The sequence below is a fragment of the Columba livia genome, chromosome 12, assembly GCF_036013475.1.
Source record: "Columba livia isolate bColLiv1 breed racing homer chromosome 12, bColLiv1.pat.W.v2, whole genome shotgun sequence".
In the NCBI taxonomy this organism is placed as follows: Eukaryota; Metazoa; Chordata; class Aves; order Columbiformes; family Columbidae; genus Columba; species Columba livia.
This window is the reverse complement of record NC_088613.1, coordinates 6,578,791-6,598,164: the sequence shown is the minus strand read 5'-3', so window position 1 is coordinate 6,598,164 and position 19,374 is coordinate 6,578,791. Positions and strand designations below refer to the sequence as shown.

The 19,374-nt window shown below is 40.1% G+C and overlaps 1 protein-coding gene across 8 annotated transcripts in view; it reads left to right on the top strand.

Moving 5' to 3' along the window:
- LOC102096172 (integrator complex subunit 6-like) overlaps window positions 1-18,256 on the top strand; it is a 38,510-nt gene extending 20,254 nt beyond the window's left edge. Inside the window, exons 7-20 of one of the 8 annotated variants that reach the window (XR_010475641.1) lie at window positions 1,498-1,661; window positions 2,712-2,864; window positions 4,408-4,540; window positions 4,736-4,816; window positions 10,344-10,438; window positions 11,186-11,296; window positions 12,932-13,147; window positions 13,631-13,754; window positions 14,330-14,472; window positions 14,836-15,067; window positions 15,772-16,164; window positions 16,736-16,829; window positions 17,236-17,537; window positions 17,981-18,256. Coding sequence is in view for 2 of the 8 variants with exons in the window: in XM_065077552.1 (XP_064933624.1) it covers window positions 1,498-1,661; window positions 2,712-2,864; window positions 4,408-4,540; window positions 10,344-10,438; window positions 11,186-11,296; window positions 12,932-13,147; window positions 13,631-13,754; window positions 14,330-14,472; window positions 14,836-15,067; window positions 15,772-16,164; window positions 16,736-16,829; window positions 17,236-17,335 (1,958 nt within the window). In the remaining 6 variants the exon portion in view is untranslated. Of the gene's footprint in view, window positions 1-1,497; window positions 1,662-2,711; window positions 2,865-4,407; window positions 4,541-4,735; window positions 4,817-10,343; window positions 10,439-11,185; window positions 11,297-12,931; window positions 13,148-13,630; window positions 13,755-14,329; window positions 14,473-14,835; window positions 15,068-15,771; window positions 16,165-16,735; window positions 16,830-17,235 lie in introns of those variants that run through there. The other 7 variants (XR_010475640.1, XR_010475639.1, XR_010475638.1 and 4 more) reach the window with 7 other exon arrangements.
- Window positions 18,257-19,374: the final 1,118 nt, after the last annotated feature.

Genomic DNA, 19,374 nt, shown 5'->3' with positions numbered 1-19,374 from the left:
GTGTGCAAAGAACAAGGAATCGTTTTGCAAGCTGTCAGTAAAGTCCATAACAGGAAAGGGGAAGATGTACTCTTAATGTGGAGCAGTTTTTCACATTTGCAGAAATTCATGGCTGAAAGGAAGGAGAGAGAGCTGACCAGTTCATATTTAGGAAATGAGGATGTTCCTGGAATGTCAGAAATACAATAGCTTTTAGGTTCCCCTGAGCATCCCAGCACAGCCAGCTTCATTCCTCCTCTCATTTTTAAATCATCTTTTTCTTGCTGTCTGTATTTTCTTCTCCTTTTGCTTATTTAAATGTAATTTTATTGTAAGGCTTTACTATAATGCTGCACAGGACAGCACCTCAGCAAATTCCTGTGTCTGTGTCGAGGGTTAAGATTGCGGGGTGACAATAAAACCCTGGCAGATGTATTGTTAACCCCCTCTCCCCCCCCACTTCCCCCTTTTTGCCCCTCCCTCTCCCCCCTTCCCACTCAGGACAGGTGATCGGGAGGGAAAGGAGGACAGAGAGAAGAGAGTTGGAAAAATTAACAATGTTTTACTAATGCTACTAATAAGAATAGAGAAAATAATACAAAATATACAAAACCAATCTTGAAAGTCTCAGCAACTGCAGAGCCGGCACCCGAAGTCCTGGATTGGACTCTGCAGCCAATCGGAGCTGGATTCAGTCTCTCACTAGGCCTCAGTTTGCAGGGATGACTAGCAAGGTCCTCTCCTAATGTCGGCCATAAGGAAAAAGGGAAAAGGGACGAGATCCTCGTGATCTCGCGCTTTTATATGAAGTATTCACGTGAATGGGATGTTATACACAGTTGGTCAGTTTCTTGGTCACTTGTTTCTCGTTGCCCCTCTCGCGAGATGTCCATCCGTGCTTATCAATAACTTCCCATTCCATTGCTGGGTTTACCAAAACATGTGTCTGGTTCTCCAGGAAAACGCAGTTAATATGAAGGCTTTAGCTGACAGGCAAATTCACTAAAAGAGAAACTTGTTTTTAATGAAACCAGGACAGTCTGTTGGCCCAAATGTTTTCCTGTGTGGCAGAAAGACGGGTGGAATTTGTGTGGTTGGTTGGTTTGGTTTTTAATTTTAGTTTATAAAGACTGGAAGTGCAAATTATCAGTCTTTACAGGTGCAGCGGAACTAAAAATATTAGGCTTGTTGTTGCCTATGTCAAAGTACTAAGCTTAAGCAGATAGTGTTTTCCATAGTATGTGAGTATTCCTTGGTGGATGAATTACCGAATGGCTGTGCCACAGGAACAGAAGGGTAGATGTGGGAAAGTGGAAAGTGTTACTATTTCTCAGATGATGCTGTTCTGCATTTTAATATATAGATTTTATCAACCACTGATGTAAAGATCTGTATGTCTTGGAAACAATTGTAATGAAACATCGTATTGGTTGCTAGTGCATAAATTTTTCTAGGAGAAAAATGCATGCATGTAGCTTTTTATTTTCTTCTTTTTATTTTGCTTTGTTTAAATTTTAGATGGACTTGTTGATTCATCCAGGCCCATCAATTCATTTGCTTCTCAGCCATGGCATAGTTGTCATAAACTCATTTATGTCCGGCCTAACCCTAAAACGGGTGTTCCTGTTGGACATTGGCCAATCCCAGAATCTTTTTGGCCTGATCAGAATTCGCCAACACTGGTAAGTAAAATAAGAACTGAAAGAAGGATTCTACACCTAAATAAACAGACTAAAAATGAATGCTACTGTGGTTTTTTACCTTGTTTATTGATGGGATCTGATGTTGATTTTGAAGGGTAATTAAAGCTGTTTTTAACACAGAATGGTATAATCTAATGTAGATACTGCATGCTGTGATGTTTTTTGCATCCGGAAGGTTTATTTTCATATAATTAATTTGGTAAATGGATTTTAAAATATCATAAAATTTAACTATAAATTACTTCACACACCACAAATCATAGTGAGTTAATTAAATTTTAATCAAAGATTTATAAAACGCATTTACATGAAAAAAGAGTATTTGGTTTTGATAGATCAACCACGTTTTCTCTGCTAAGTGTTAGTTTCTGTATGGACTCTTCCTTCACTAGCAGGAAGAATTAAAACTGAAACACAAGAGCTACCCCATCCAGAAAATTAGGAGCAAACAGCATTAATTTCTCCTTTTCTTAGTGAAATGATCATACATTTGGTGTGCCATACTGGGCCTTTCTAACCATCTCTTTTGTTAGGCACATTCTGTTTCTGTACTTTGTAAGTCCTCAAGGTACAGTCTGGCCATTCCCCAAACCCCCAATTCAAGACGGGGGTGGAAAAAATCAGCCTTGGCGGGAATATCTTGTGATATCCTTTGTGAAGTGAGCGCGGTTTCACATCTCTAATCCCGTGAACATCAAGCTGGGAAGCCGAGTTGAAGTTTTCTTTAAACTTATTTGTGTTATTATAGCTTGACATATAGAGGTTTTTAAATATGAATAGAAATAGTTGAATATTAACAATGTTTTCCTCTTGGTGGTAAGAATGTGTGTGGCGTTTTTTAAGTTAAAGAAATATTTAGTTAATCTATATTGTGTGAGCTTGTATCTTTTCTCTTTTCAAGGAAATTGTGGGAACTGTGAGTTTAAGTCTGTGGGATGGTAAAATACCTGCTTATGAGTCTTCTTAATAGAATTAATTTGTTTACCATAAATACTAGACCATTGATACTCTTTTCCCCGTTCTTTTTAGCCTCCACGCACAGCTCACCCTGTCGTGAGGTTCTCCTGTGTCGATTGTGAGCCAATGGTGATAGACAAGCTTCCATTTGACAAGTATGAGCTTGAGCCTTCACCCTTAACACAGTACATCTTGGAACGAAAGTCTCCCCATACCTGCTGGCAGGTATTTGCCCTTTATTTGATTCTAGAAATTTAATGGCGATCTTAAGGTACTTCAGTCTTGGTAAGCCTGGAGAATTGGGGTGTGATTGCAGACTCTGCATTCGACGAGAAGAAACATATCAAGGTTTCAGTTACCTCCTTTCTAACAGAATTATCAGGAGTCAGTGAGTGATCCCTCTACAGGCTCATTTAATTCTGTTTCTAGGTCCATCTCGTTTTGCTAAGAAATGTGTCCTGCAGATTTAATTCTTGGCTAAATTGAAATTCTCTGTAGGCTTCCATTTGCTTACAGGGAAAGCCTAGCACTAGTTTCCATCATTTTACCTAATCAACAGCTGCAAATAATTTCCACTGGATGGCTGAAACTGCTGATGGGACTTGGATGGCAGCTGTTGATCTTGTTGACTAGTCTGGCCTTGACGAGGTCCAAGTTGTGTTGCTGAAATCGTTTTTCACACACTCCTGTTGTGATTTTTGGATAAGTGACTTGTTTTTGTATCCTCTATAAAATAAGCCTTTTAATTCCCTTCTCAATGGTGCTCTTGTAAAGAATAGCTTAATATGTATGCCAGCAGTCCTTAGTATGATACTTTAGCTGTAAAGATGGGTGTGGAGGTGTCTGTTTCATTCCCCTAATAAATATTACAACTTAACAAACATATTCAGCGTAAAAATTGAAGTTACTGTTAATAAGCTAATTTTAAAAATATCCTTTTAAGCAGTCATAGGTACGTTATTTGCTGCCTAAGTTATTAAATTACTCTGCTGTTTTTCCAAAATTGCGTTTCTTCCAGCTATATGTGAGACCCAAACTAGAGAAATAGGCTCATTGTCATAGAAACCATGTAGCAAACCCTGTTCCTTATGCTCTATTTCCTTTTTCCTGCAAGGTTTACTTTGCTTTAGGAAAACTGATTGGTTAGATATGGGTTATTTTGACTGTCTCACTAAGAATATGTGCCATCTTTATCCTGTTGAAATAATTGTTTGCATGGATTGCTTTTCAATGTTAATACCCCCATATGTATACTTAAAAAAAAAAGAGTCAATGCTAAGAATGTTGGTACTTGGCATAATTAAGAGACGTTTCTTGAATATTTGTTTCTTTTGCTTAATTTTTCTGCTTAAAAAGCTGCAGTTTTCTTTTATCAGTGTTGTAAATTTTAGTCATGGTATTTCATGAGTCAGAAGACTAACTTCAAATAGATGGTTTAAAATAGGATAGGGGGTATTTGTTGAAGGTATGCTAAAAAACAATTTCAAAAACTTCAGAGCATCTCTTCAAAGGAGTTTCAATAAAGAACTAAGGATATACCGTGAAGAGCATGTGCACGCTGAGGGGTGCGTTAAATGCGTGTCCTAGTGTTGTGACTGGAGAATCTAAATGTGTGTTCATCCTGATGCGTGCACCCCCAAACTTGGCTCTTCTTGATAACTTGCTGTCTTAATACAGTTGGGTTCAGAGTGATTTTAATTTTGAAATGCCCCATGCTTAATATTCTTCATATTCTTCTAACACAGTGATATCTCTTATTCTTTATCAGGTATTTGTGAGTAGCAGTGGAAAATACAGCGAACTTGGCCATCCGTTTGGGTATTTAAAAGCAAGCACTACTTTAACCTGTGTAAACCTCTTTGTGATGCCTTACAACTATCCTGTTTTACTTCCGTTGTTAGGTAGGTAACACATTTACGTTGGATGGCCAATGCAGCTACTTCAGAGTAAAAGAGAAACAATAATGGTTGGTGTTCTGCCTTAGTTTGAGACATTATAAAATAATGGAGATCAGAGAGTAGAGAATGTTGCAAACTCTTTAACATAATTTGGGAGGAGAGGATTTTCATACCCCCTCTCCCTTTTTTTCTCTCCAGCAGAGGAGGAGAGCTACCTGCTTCCAGTGCATGTTTGATGCTGTTCACCTCCTAGACACGTAGCCTCTTCCTTAACCTGGAGTAAGCTTCAACCTCCATTCTTTTCCCTCATTTAGGGTGTGGTGTATCCAGGTTTTGCAGTTGCTCTTGTAGCAGCTAATTTTTTACTGGAAGATCAGATGCAGTGTTTGTCATGGGTGTTGGGAAGAGGGAATTCCCTGACGCAGTTTAGAGCAGTAAGAAGGAACTGAGTGGTGAAACAGTCTACATTTCTTCCCTGCCCAAAGGACCAGTGTTTGGTTGGTTTTTTTTTCACTCTCACAATGAAATTACTTGCTACAGGAAAGATGGTGTGAAAAGGTGCTGTGTCAATAGCTGCCATAACAATAGTGGCAGTTGGGGTTCTGATGTAAAGGTAACGGCAGAGAGAAGAGTTTCCTGGGGTGCTACGAACCCTTTCAGTTGTAGATGCTGTAAGGCTTTTTTGGTTTTGGTTTTTGTGGGTGTGTTTAGTGATAGAGAATAACAGTGGAGATCAAGAGAATTAACATTGACTCTTACTGTCTTACACAGGATTTTTATGTTCTTTTCTAGAAAAAAACACAGTTCAGGAATGCTTTTCCATGATCCTGGTTATAAAAAAAAAGGAAGAAATTTGGGCTTGTTGATAATTTGAATGTCACATAGTCATCCATGTAGCTTAATAATTGTCCTAAAGTGTGCAATAGGATACTGCTAGACTAATTTAGAGTTTCTGTGAGTTTGTGTGTACTGAATTACTGCAGCAGGTCCACTGAACAGCCATCACTGACACTGAATTGATTGCCCTCTTCATTTTGGTGTTGACATCTGCGGTTCTGCTGTGTCTTCCCTGGCAGCTCTTGTCTTCCCCCTACCTTTTTTTGCAGGGGCATAAAGCTCTTCCTACTCTTTTGAGAAAGGCATTTTTCGGTCTATGTAGCTCTGTTCTGCAGTTTACTCACCCGGTATGCCACATCTCCAATTTCTGAAGGCTCTTTAAAGGAAAATGCAGAGCTTCCATGTTGCCTGATCTGTAAAGTGGATGTTTTCTCTAGAACACAAATTCCATATTGTTGATACACGTACACAAAGTGTTACGTTCAAATCTTGTTCCAGGACTTTGTTTATCCTTGGTCTTTAAGGCATGGTGGAATTAAGTTTTGTGGAATATACATAAAATAGGAAAGCAGATCTGGCCCCTTTTCTGCTTAGCAGTAGTACAGAAAATGACTATGATGATAAGCAGCATTTTTAGAGGTTTTAAAAAAAATACTGAGTCTGTATTAGCCTCTGTGGTAGGTGGGGGTTGTTTCTGTTTTTAACCCTTCCTCATGTCTGTCTTAGTGCATACCAGCAGTGGCTACTGATGGTTCAGCAGAGGACTGTGATTTGCCTGTGTAAAACCAATCTTTCATTGCTCTCACCCGGATTATAAGGCATGTGAGAACTCCCAGGCCCAGAAGTCTGCTCTGTTCAGCCACTGCTCCCCATACTGGTGCATCAGTGAGGTTCTAGTGGCTGCTGCCCTATGGCAGAACATTGTGTTGGAGGACAGGACTTGTTTTGGGGTAGTTCTGCAAATAATCTCTCTCCCTTCCTTCTAGTGACTCTTGGAGACAAATCCAAAGCCACTTTACAACTGTATTTTTGTAATGGCTTAGCAAGTGGCTTATGTGTGTCCAGCTTTGTAAACAGATAGCGAGATGCTTAAGAAATTTTTTCTTGCTTTTTTGTGTTCCTTCTGCATTTTTGAGCAGGGGAAGTTTTAATTCTGTGACTGGAAAATAATGTAAGAGACAGGTGAGAGAGGCATGCATGAGGAAGCTTGCAGAGCAAACTGAAACAAGTTGTAATGGTCTGTGACTGGAGAAGGTAAATTGTACCACATCCTGTAGATTTGCTGATTTATATCTCGGTTTCTGCGATAATGGATTTGGCAATGCTGTAGCCTCTTCTAGCTTGTAACGTAATGGGTCTGCTTTTAGAATGTGCAGCTTTGTAGGGAAAGGAGCCAGTTACTGAGACTTCATAAAACAGTGAAACCGCACAGTCCATGTGTTAACCCGACCCATGTGCTATGGTAAACTGGTTGTCTGACAAAAATTGTGGTCTCTAGATGTTTTGCAGGGGTGAGACAGACCATGTGTGGTGTGCTGCTGCGGCTGAGCAGCTCCCTGTTGCTCTCTCAGGAAAGGCTGGGGCGGCATCAGGACCAGCTGGGGCTGGTGGGCTGCAGCTCTTGTCGGTGGGAGGCAGGCTTCTGGAGACAGAAGTACACAGATACTGACAGACTTGGGTGCTGAATATGTTTGGCCCATGGATTATAGAAATTTCCTCTTGAAGGATTGTTGGCTTTATCTGATGCTAGCAAAGCTATTGTGCTTCAGACATTCTTCTATCTAGAAACAGTTGTACAGCCAGGTTCATAAAGTAGAAGTCAAACGAGGGGTCAGAGCAAGAGCTTAGCAAAGGTGAAGTGTACTGAATGCTCTGGCCTTGCCCAGGGTGTTTTCTTGGCTGATCCGAGGAGATCTGCATTAGTGGGAGAGCAGGCACGGCTGGGCAGTAGGAGTGAGTGATTATTTGTTTAATAGCCTTTCTGTGTGGGTCTAAATATGCAGAAGGATGAGCATTTAGAAAACATCTCCCTGTGAAGGACTGCAGCATGGACAGTTTCCTTTGCTTTTACAGGCTCCTTGAGAGAACCTGAAAGTTATGATTTTATATATTGGAAACCAAAAGCTGCCTTTCAGATGTGGACATAGCAAGCTGTGGCACTGGGAGGCAGGGCCAGACGTTTTGCATCAGCAGAAAAACATCACCGCAATACCTTTTTTTAATGGTGGATGCTATTTTGCATTGTAGTGCTGTATTTTTGGCGAGGTTGGTTGTTTGCAGGGAAGGATACTGCTTTCCATGAATGTAAGATCCTGAGTCTCAACCGCTTACACCAACGGGCTGTCTCTATTAGTGCAGAGGAATTAGAAAGCTCAGAGAATTACAGGAGTCAGCAGGGAATGGTGGTGTACTTACTCAGGTGGAATTTATTGTGAGTGGTGATTTAAACAGTGTAAGTTTTTATTTTGGGTTACATGGTGCAAGTTATCACAACTAGACTGTTGTTGCATGAATGGTTTGTCTAATTAGACTCCAGATTAACTACAAAAATTACCTGCTGACCATTCTCTCTCTCATGCTATTTTTTCTTTTGTTCATATACTGTTCATCAAGCTTGAAAGTGCATCAAGCCCCCATACATGGTACTGGCTGCTAAAGATGTGTATTGGTATCCTATTTGTCACAATTTGGTTGTTGTGTATGTTAACCTGAAGTGGATAAAGACTTTGCAACACGGTTTTAAGTTAACTGGTCTGTCTGTAGTTTTACTTGATCTCTTGAATTGTTGCAGCTTGTGGCCCTTTCCTAGTGGTTTTTAGTACCATGTTCCCAATTATCCAGTGCTTTTAGCTTCCTCTGAGTTTAGAATCAAAAAGAATTCTGCATTAAATGGACTGTACGGAGAGTAGTATCTGAAAATGAATAGATTAAAACTAAATCTCCAAAAGTTTGGGACTTAATCTGTGAAAGACATAGTTAACTATAGTTAACTGGATTACTGTCTGGTTGCTTATTTACGTAAATGATTGGTGATGTGCAGCCCAGGGCACAGTGGAGAAAATACATTTCGGGTGCCTGTGTTGCAATCTGCTGACCATGTGTCTCAAAACTCTTGCGACAGGCAGGTAAGATGTTGACACTGGTGTTTGCTCTGAAACTTGTGGCTGTACCACCATGACCCTCTGCCTTTTAGAGGGAGGGTCGAGTTCCTGCAGTAAGCTTGTGCTGTGGGGAGGCTCTCGTTTTAAATAGACAAAGCTTTGAAGATCTGCTTAGATTTGAGAAATTCTTGGATAACGAAGATCAGGGAGGTGGTTCTGCATTAGAATTCTCAGACTGCAGCTCTGCTGTGGATTAAGAATGGTAACTAGCTGAGCATTATGAAGGCCTGTGCCATTCAAGAGTGGCTGTGCAGTCCAACTGTAGTGCTTATAAACTGGTGCAGCCTTCCCAGTGCAAGAGCTGAGACAGTAATAAAGTGCTGATAAGGGGTTTAAGGTTCAAGCTGTACTCATAACCAGCTCTTTAAAATATTAGAACATATATAATACCAAACATTTTACATTTCAGGTTTTTTTTTTTTCATTTTGAATTTTGAGAGAGGGTTATAGTTTAACTTCCATTTTGCTGCAAAATGCTGATAGGCCTATAAGATAAGAACTGTTGTTATTTTATATTTGCCATATGTCATGATATCATCACGGGTTCTTTTGGATAATAGTGCTAAGCATGTGGTATATTGAGATTTTAAATGGAGCTCTAACTTGTCCTCTCAAACTCCCCCCCACTTCCTTCAGGCCAGGAAAAAGAACAATTAGCATCTGTAGTGTGGATTATATGTGTGATACAGATTTCATTTAGTTTGGAAAATACCTGTAATTAAGTGTGATTTGGCTATGAGAACTTGGAAAACCCTATCTTAACATCTGTTCGATTTGTGCAGAATACCACGCAAGTTAAATTTTCTTCTCCAAATACATATTCCTGAAAGCTCAATCTGGAGAAAACAATTTTCTTGCTGCATCTGTCTTTCGCACACCCTCTTCTGTGCATCTCTGTCTCCTACAGCGCTCTCCAGTTAATTTTTGGACATCCCTTCCCCCAGTCCTACAGATCCTTCTATTAGCCTCATTTTACCAGCATGCTACAGCCTTACTAAGGAGAAACTTGATCTAAACTGAATTCATAATTTAAAATGACAAATTGCAGGATATTGTGTTCATTTTTGATGTTTAGAGGTCACTGTCACAGTTTATAGCATGCACAGCAAATCCTTCATCTCGGTGACTCCTAAATGGCCATATGCACACCTGTAGTGCGAGCAAGGGATTTCTAAAACAGTATCCAAAGGAAATAATCTGTCTGGTTGCCCTTCTCTTAAACAGCAGCAGTTTTTGTAGCTGATGACTGTCTCTTGTTGCTGCCCGTGCGAGAGTTTGCTGCTGGGGCAGGAGGCAGCCAGGGCTGTTGTCAGCACAGTCCAGCAAAGCTGACCAGAAGGGTTCCCTGCTCTCATTTCTTTTTCTTTCCCTTTGGTGCCCAAGAACGTGTTCATTGGAGACCAGAATTCATCATACAGCCTAAACAAAACACGGAAATAAAAACCAATTAATGTAGTTGGTTTGATCAGATACAGGGAGTCCCTGGTGATGCGAGAGGGGTGAAACTCTTACCAGGTGGACCTGTTGCACCTTCCATGCTGCTAGTAGTTGCATGTGGTATTTGTCTGGTGTATCTTGTAAGTTTGTCTCTGACAAGGACTTGTTCTGGATTGTCCACTGCAGCTAGGACTGGGGATTCACAATCCTTCAAACCTGAGGCTAAGCACAGTTTTTATGGGGAAGCCCCACTGGGAGATGGGTGGAGGGAGACAAAAAGTGGGGGGAACTTGGCACGGTGAACTTTGCATAATACTGATGGTCTGGAACTATATAATTGAAACCTCCTTTTGTTGTTTTCCTTGTTGCAGATGACTTGTTTAAGGTTCACAAACTTAAGCCAAATCTGAAGTGGCGACAGGCTTTTGACAACTACTTAAAAACAATGCCTCCCTACTACTTACTGGTATGTTCCTTTTCTCAATCCATCCTGCTGGGTATAATGGCTGGTGTGACCAGAGTCCTGTGCATCATACCTCTTCCTAGTACATTTTGTTTACTTAATTATGATGATGTTTTGGGTAGCAAACATTTTGCTTTGCAGAGGTATGTAGATCAGGTCAAGCATTTTTAAGAAATTAATTTCTAGTAATACTGACTAATAGTAACTTTATTAAGATACTAAATGTGTTTTCTGTTCGTTAAATATTAAATAAGCTTTGATTGAAAGTACTTTAGATTCTTCAGAGAAACTGAAATTGGCATTGTATTTGTAACTTGATAAAGAAAATGCATATTTATCTGTTTACTAATGTGGGTGAAGTGGGTGAACTTGGGAAGCGGATGCTAAGAGAACTGGCTGGGCCAAACAAAGGCCGGGGGGAGGCACCGTGTCACCTCTTACATGTAGCTTGGACAATGCACCTCAATATGGACTTGCATCATCCCGGCTATTCTGGTACTGAGCCTTTGAGTGGAAATTGCCAGCGGCACCGCGCTGTGTGGTGTCGTGGGAATGTGGCAAAGTGGCCGTTGCGAGCTAGTTAGACTGCCAAACTCATGTCATACGTTATCTAAATAGGCTTGAATTTTAGTGGCCAAAAGTGGAAAAGCTAGAGCACTAATCTATGTGCCTTAGCTTCCTGTAATTGATCTTATAAATTTTTTTTAAAGACTTATTCTCTTACTATTGTGTATTTTGTTTTCCTTATAGCCATTAAAGAAAGCCCTAAGGATGATGGGAGCTCCAAATCTGATATCAGATAATTTAGATTGTGGACTTAGTTACAGTGTTATCTCTTACCTTAAAAAACTCAGCCAACAGGTAGTATTGATAAAACCTTTGCCATTAGAAGTGCGTTGCTATTTAGTTTGTGGTAATCTCATTACAAAGCAGTTAATCCCTGTGGGAGTTCATATGGGTGTACAGCCTAATTGAAGATTGAGCATTTCCACCGCAAATATGGGTGAATCCAGAGCGGTTCTGTAGCCAGAGATTGTGCCTTCTGTAAGTGGAGGGGAGTGCAAAGGAGACCTCTTCAGCTCTATTTGAAGTATCTGCTAGACCTTTAAACTGTGAAGTTTATCACTAATTGGATGTATGACTACTCTTGCCATTGTTCTTCCCAGCTGAAGGCAGAGGATTGCTCTCAGTCTCATGTTTATTTCCATGCGTGCCTTGGCAATGTGTATGTTCCCCAAAAAAGTGTATGTTGTTGTTCACAGGGAACAAAATCATAGTTCAAGCTTTCTATCTGAGCATCCTTTTTCCTTCAGCTCAAATCCATTTCATGTGTTAAGAGTGACCTGGTGGGAAATAGTCCTAGATACCTTTTTCTCTTTGTCGAGACTGCCGTTTCAGGAGTCTGAAAGCTGTGCCTCCGTAGCACGAATGGTTCTTACAACAGTAGTTTAATATCTGGAAGTCAGTGGGGAAGCAGCACAGTCTTTAAAATTACCAAGAAAAAAATCCTCTTCCTTAAAGAATGCACAAAATAAATTCCAAAAGCCCCTGAATGACAGAGCATCTATCTAGCCGTAAAACTTCCTGTGGTATTTCAGTAACTTAATGATATGCAAATTCACATTATTTATCTGCAATATGGACTTAGAATGGCTTGAGATGGCTACTGTGGTTTTCACAGACATTCTCGGCACGTAAAACAGCGTAAATGTGTTGAATGCATTATAAGCTCCTGCATTAGGGACGAGCAATTCCAGAGTTCTGCTGCGTTCCTGCCGTCCTTAAATTCAGGGTTTCCCACAGATAATGAAGCAAACTCCGCAGAGGATGAGATCTGGGGAAGCGGGTTGCAGTCATGTGGGGGATGGTCGGTTGGGATTTTTTGGAGGTATTGCAAGTGTGTGAAAATCTTACTTTGAATACAGTTAAAGCTTAATACGGTGAAAGTATCTGTAGCCATAATAAGAAATCTGTGCTAATTACAGAAGTAATATGTTTTTGGAAACTTGCTGATGAAGCTAATTTCTTTCACAACTTCTTGTTGCAAACATATACTGCAAACCTTAGGTTGTTTTAAAAATAAAATCTGAAATTGTGTTACTGTATCTAAATAATACTGTTGTTTTAGATGCAACTTTACAGTAACCTAAGGCATCCCACCTTCCATTTCTTATTTTTTCCCTTTAAAGATTATTTTTCGGGGACACAAAAGAGTCGCAGACCTGCAGCAAAATCAGGGCTGTTCACAGACGTCTTACTGGCAGATAAATTTAGATGCACTGGCTAAATATTTTTTCCATATGCTAGCACTTTAGGATTTCTTTCTTGAGATTTAATCTATGTAATCAAGTATATCCCCGAGTAGGTAGTTCTCCCATTTGTTTAGGTAGTTGGGAAGTAAATTTGTGGTTTTATTCTGTTAATGTACTATGTGTTTTGTACTGGAAATCTGCAATGCCTGCTGATTCTTTAACTCATGGTGTGATTCCATTTTAGACAAAAATAGAGTCGGAACGGATAATAGGTTCAGTGGGTAAGAAAGTTCCACAAGAAATTGGAATAAAAGTGAAAAACCACTCCAGTGGCCTCTCCTTGGTACACAGTAGGGATTTTAAGCAACTGCTGCAAGGGATCACTGGGGAATCTCCACTGAGACTGGCGGAAATGAATGTAAAGGAATTTGCTGGCTTCCACATAGGACTTTTGAACAAGGTAAACAACATAGTGATCTTGTATGATTAAGCAGTCGTTCTCATCTGTTATAAATGGGTAACTTTTATATGGACTTAGTGTAGAAGAAGGAAGTGCCTTCAGCGCAGCATAGGCATGAACAGTAAGAAGAATAAATGCAAGTTTTTGCGCTTGATTTTGGGACACAGTTTGAAAACCCCACGGTAGTAAACAAAGATTACCTTGTTTTAAGTGACAGTCTCTGCAAAAGACAGCTAGCGGTGTTCATCCAGGAATTAACATGCTTAGTCTTAATGGAGCTGAAAGCACTAACGCCCAATAAGGTCTTGTTGAAAAGACAGTCACTGAGCCTGTTGTATCCAGTTACAGAGCTCGGAAATTACTTCAGAATAATTTTCTATTAATTAACTATTTAAGTTAAAATTATTGCAGTTCATAAAGGAATTCTCTGTGCATGAGAACTGATGAGTTAACTGAAACTTATTTGTTTTGTTATAAAACTAGGATTTGAAGCCACAGGCATTCAGAAATGCATATGATATTCCTCGTCGCAGTCTTCTAGACCAGCTAACTAGAATGAGAACCAATCTTCTGAAAACGCACAGGTTTATCTTGGGGCAGGATGAAGGTAAGGAGCCACTGTTCTTCATTAAGAGTTTGGAGAGAGTACAGCTATTCTTGTTATTCCCTGAAGTAGTATTTTCTGTCCTAGATGTGGGAGCAGAAGGGGCCATTGCATCAGTTGTTGAGTCAGTCAGTGTCATTTTCTTGACTCTCAAGGGGAAAGAAGCAAATTTTTGCCTTCTGTCGTGCAAAATGTCAAACTTGCTTTGAATTTTAAAAATAAGTTTCATGGGAAACCTTTCCCATCCACTGAGGTTCAGTTGATGTGGTTTTCATAGCAATATTGGCTTAAAGCAGAGAGGGGGCTTATTTTATTTTACCCTTGTTAGGTGCTGGTGATGTAAAGATGCAGTTGTTAGCATAGAGATTAAACTTGCTTATTTTTCATTCTTCTTCTGCTAATTAAGCTCAGCTCTTGCCAGCCTTATTTCCAAAATCGTAGTCTTCAGCTCTTCCTCTGTGGTGAAAAGAAATAATGATTTCTAGTCCTTAGATGCTAAGACTTGTAAGTGAAATGCGTGAACTTTGTATTGCCTTAGTTTTAAGGAAGACTAAATTAGATCTCTTGCTCTGTTGCAGACAGCCTTCATAGTGTTCCTGTTGCTCAAATGGGAAATTACCAGGAATACCTGAAAATGATGCCTTCACCCCTTCGAGAGATTGACCCAGATCAACCAAAAAGACTTCATACATTTGGCAATCCATTTAAACAGGATAAGAAGGTAGGAGGAGCCATGCTGTCTGCTGTGTCTTTGTTTAGCATGGCTTGAAATAGTTTGTTAGTACAGTTTCTCTCCCACAACTGCTGTATGTTCCTGACCTGTGCTGTCACGTGTGGAAAGGAGCGCTGTCTTCCACGTGGTCCAAGAGAAACGCCTAAAGAATCCTGCTGATGTACAGAGTGGCACTGGTCTGTCTCTGCTTACAGTGTACATTAGGTATCTCTGTTCTGAGAGCTGAGAAGTTTTTTGAGAGCTACCTGAATTTTAACACAGAGGGACTTGATCCATCAATGAATTGATGAAACAATTTCTATTTTGTAATGTTTTTGGTTTGGTTTGGTTTTAAATGTGTTTTCTTTTCAGGGTATGATGATAGATGAAGCAGATGAATTTGTCGCTGGGCCTCAGAATAAGATTAAGCGTCCTGGAGAGCTCAATACTCCAGCATCACTGAAGAGAAGGCGCAGCATGTCGCCACTGTTGAGACGGCCACAGTCACCGCCGGTCGTGACAAATCACGTTGGTGGGAAAGGGCCACCATCCGCTTCTGGATCCCCATCGTATCTGAACCTCAAAGGTGTCCCAGCAAATAAAGGTATAACAACCTGTAGTACAGCAACCTGTGTGGTCACAAGTGGGAATATCTGTGTAAAACAACAAAACAAACAAAAACACACCAAAGAAAAGCCTCTCTGTGCTTTGCGAGTTGATTCAAAAGGGTGTATCACCGTGTACATATGCTTTATGTAGGACTGAATTTCTTTTGTTGGCCTGGATAACCAGGCTGCTGCTGTAGCTAATGAAGTCTGGGATAAAAAATAATTTTGAACTGTTTAGAAAAAAGAAATACTGAAGCCTTTCACCAGGATGGTTTTGGCGGTAGCAAGGACTTCAGATCAGCTTTTAGTTCTCGTTTGTGTATTCTGTGGTGGGGAAGGAAAGTTAAAATATGGTTCTGTTTTCATTTCCCACAAATACTACTTTTCTCACACACCCATTGTAGCAAATGGAGTCAGAAGAAAACTCTGGTAGCTGGAATTGGGGGAAGGAAGGAAGGAAAGCATTAGTTTATTTAGAAGTCATAACACTGCAATAGGAATACAGAAAACGGTGACTTGATGATAGTGAAGCAGGATGGTAGCAGTCCAAGGTATTGCCTTGGTCACATCAAAGGAGATTTGGTCAGCACTGTTGTATCACTACACGGTACTTCAAACAAGGAAGGTTACGGAACTGTTTCCGTTTGGCTTTTTGATACTGTGGTTATGCACTAGTAAGATACATCTTTTTAATTTGTAGATATCAATAACAGTATTGTCCAAGATGGTAATGGAGAGAAGAAAGCAGAAGATGGTCAGTCACTGGAAAAGCACATTGATGGCTTGCCTGTGCAAATGGCTCCTTCGGTTCCAGCTGCTTTGGGAGAGGATGAAATGTTACCGAATGACTTGGACTCTCTACCTGTTGAATTCAATTGTTTAAGTGAAGATGGGTTGGATCATAAACCTGATACCAACGCACTTGTTCGAGGGCCTCTAAATTATGGTGTGGCTGGAGATGACCAAAAACGAGTGATGGAGTCTACTTCCGAATCTGTGCCAAATTCATTTAAAATAACACCGACGATGTTGGAGGGAAACAATGCTGATATCAAAATTAAGGTGATGAAAGAGGTTCGCAAACCTGGAAGAAGTAAGTTTTGTGTGTGTGTTGTGGTTTTTTTAATTATTATCAGTATCTTGTACACTGTGCTAGAGAGAAGACTTTTCCTTGAAATAAAGAGCTATTTTCAATACACGTACAACTTTAGATTTTGAGGAATTGAATAATTTCTGATTAATTGCATGTGAACAATGGAGGGACAAAAAAAAAGGATGAAAGTTTTTACGTGCTGGGCAGGTGAGTTGAAGTTTTGACAGCAGTATTTAGGAAGCTGAGTGTCAGGTGTCCTTGTTTGCCCTCAAAGATGGGTTAACTGCTATAAGAGGTGCCCTGTGAAAGCACCTTTCAGAGGTTTTGTCTTTGTAGCTCTACGAAGGTGTTACAGATGATCTAATGACTCCAGGTAGACTTTGCCTTGTGCTGCTCCTTGCAGAATACGTCAACAGTATCAATTCAGATTATTTGCGTCACCTCTCTGTGCATAAAGCTAATTAAATGTGAAACTCTGGACTTTGTTTTTTCTTTTGGCTGTTAAGTCTTATTCAAAATGCGTTTGCAAGACTTATTTTTAATATATAGGGTTTTTTCTCCTTTTTTTTAGATTATGAAAAAATTTTCTCTCTTCTTGAGGAGGTGCAAGGACCTATGGAAATTCAGAAGTATTTCATTGAATTTGCTATCAAGGAAGCAGCAAGGTTTGTATAGATATAAGTGATGCAGAGTTATAAATGTTACTTTAGAATTATGATAGTAAATCACAAAATTTTCCAGTACTGGTATTTTCTGTTTTCCGTTTTGACTTATTTTAATTATTATAGTTGGTTTGGTGGTCAAACAAACTACCATTATCTTTTTATGGAGTTTAAATGTAATATAGAAAGACAGGTCATTATTGAAGGCCAACCCAAAATTTGGGTGGGTTGGGGAAAGGTGGCTGTACTAGATTTTCTGGTCATTCTTATGCTAGAAATAAAGCAAGCTCTTCCATACTGGAAACAGAGGGCACTGGTGTTGTGATTTGTCATGGCTGAATAATTTTGAGTTGTGGGAGTGTATTTTTGGAAGAAAGAAATGACGTTGTGCTCTGTCTCTCTTCCGTAGGTTTAAAAAACGAGTCTTAATACAACACTTAGAGAGAATACTAGAGGAACTAGAGTTCAACAGCCTACCCAACAGAGTTAATCATGTCAACAGTAGATAATAATGTACCGGCCAGACGAATACGGACCAGGAATGAGTTTGCTGTGCCGCAGAAGAGTGGAAGAGGACGTAGCTGCTGCCCTCACCATCTTGGCAGCCAAGTGATTTTACTGTCACAGTCTGAGAAGAAGCAGTGGAGCTTTAACTTTAAGAACCTCTATCGGCAGAAGCTGGGCTATAACCTTAAGGATTTGCTATGAAAGGTGTGGCTTTTTTCCTGTGGAGGGTGCTATTTGCTCAACAGGCTGAAGAAAATAAGCATTGCTGCCCCTCCTGCAGGTGATGAGAATTTACTCAGTTGAACGCTGTCGTTAGACATTTACGTGCTATAGGCAGCAGGTTGCACTAAAATGGGGCACTGTCAAATGCACACACTGTCTGCATCGTGGAGAGAGCCCGTGTGTTCCCAAAAATAAAAAAAACCTCCCAGAAACACCTGCACTGGTAAAATTGCATGTGGCCACCACAGAGACAAGGGTCTTGTTCCCGAGAACTGCTAGCCATGCCTTTAAACTTGAGATTCAGTGTAGATTGAGAGTAAAGAAACTGCTATTGTGTTAATGAAAGCTAAAGACAGCCCTGTGACTGTTACCACCCGATGGTCACTAAACAATCTACCTCAGACTCTCTTCTGTTTTGTCTGCAGACATTATGAAAGTGCACCTGAGGCTTCCCAGGTCCCCGACTTCAGTTCTCTTTCATCCTGTGAGGAGGACGGAGATTCTTCAGGTGGCCTTGGCACACGCTGTGCTTTGGAAGCACTAAAAGGAAACGCTTTTAAAAACGTGTATTTTAATGTTCATACAAAAGAGATTATTTTGAACAGTATTGTTACCAGATCACTAATTTGATATTTTAACTGTATAAATTTTTTTGGAACATATGTATATATAAAATAAACCATTTTATTAATTTTTAATAAGTGCTAATCTGAGGAGTCTGTAGCGGGCAGCACTGAGTGCCTCCAGTTGTCTGTTACCAACAGACTGTTCATGTTTTTGTAAAACCAGTGAGTAGTGGAGCTGTACTGCAGCAGCACCCGATCTGCACAGCCTCAAACACAGCTTGTGGTGCTAGTTGCAGAATGTGCTTGTACCCTGGAGCACCTGCCCCATCCCTCAGCTCAGCCTGCGTGGGGTGCACATTTTTACTCAGTATTAAAGCCACGAAGTTCCAATTTACCAAACCCTTGGTTACCTGAGCTGGTATCCTGTTCTCTGTTCCTCTTACTCTATTTTGTCCGAAGGTAATTTTATATGTCACAAAACATACGAAGAAGACTGAAGCACCTACATGTAATTTTTTTTCCTTTAAAGCAGTACTAATAATGTGCCATTAGCAAGCGGCTCTTCTAATAACTGTATATTTTCAGGTGTTCACACGTAACATCCTCTGATCCTCTAACAGCTTTCTTCTGAAAACAGGTTGAAGTTGTGCTCGTGTTAACTAGCTCTTTACCTCGTACTGCAAATATCCTGGTGATTCTGGTTCACCAGCCAACACGTAAGAGGCAGGGAATCATATTTTAGCTGATGATCCTGTACTTCTCTGTCCCTACTGGTATTTTTAGTACTAGCCAGCCTGTGAGACATCTTTTCCATCTGCCCTGAAGCAGTGGCCTTGTCTTTCTGGAAGATGCAGTTTGACCATTGGAATTACACCAGTGAAATTCAAGAAGGAAACAAAATCCAGCAACAGCAAATCTCTGTCACAGTATTAAATGAATGAATTGGCATGGGGAAGGGCATTACTGTAAATGTATGGTTGAGCATTTAAAATCCAGAAATACCTTGGAATGATACGAAAGGGGGATCCACTCCTTCAAAATTGTTACATGAAGCTGTATGTCACCATGATGGACCTTCCATGCCTAGTATTGTACCCTTAAAAGGGAAATTATTTACAGAAGGTCAGATACGTTGTGCGTACCATGTTTTAAAATGGCCTGGTTGCATGCATCAATTGTATGTAATATGCTATCTCTGAAGTTGCAGGTGGTAAGAGGAGACAGTTCTATCTAGTTAGTGATTATTTAATTTT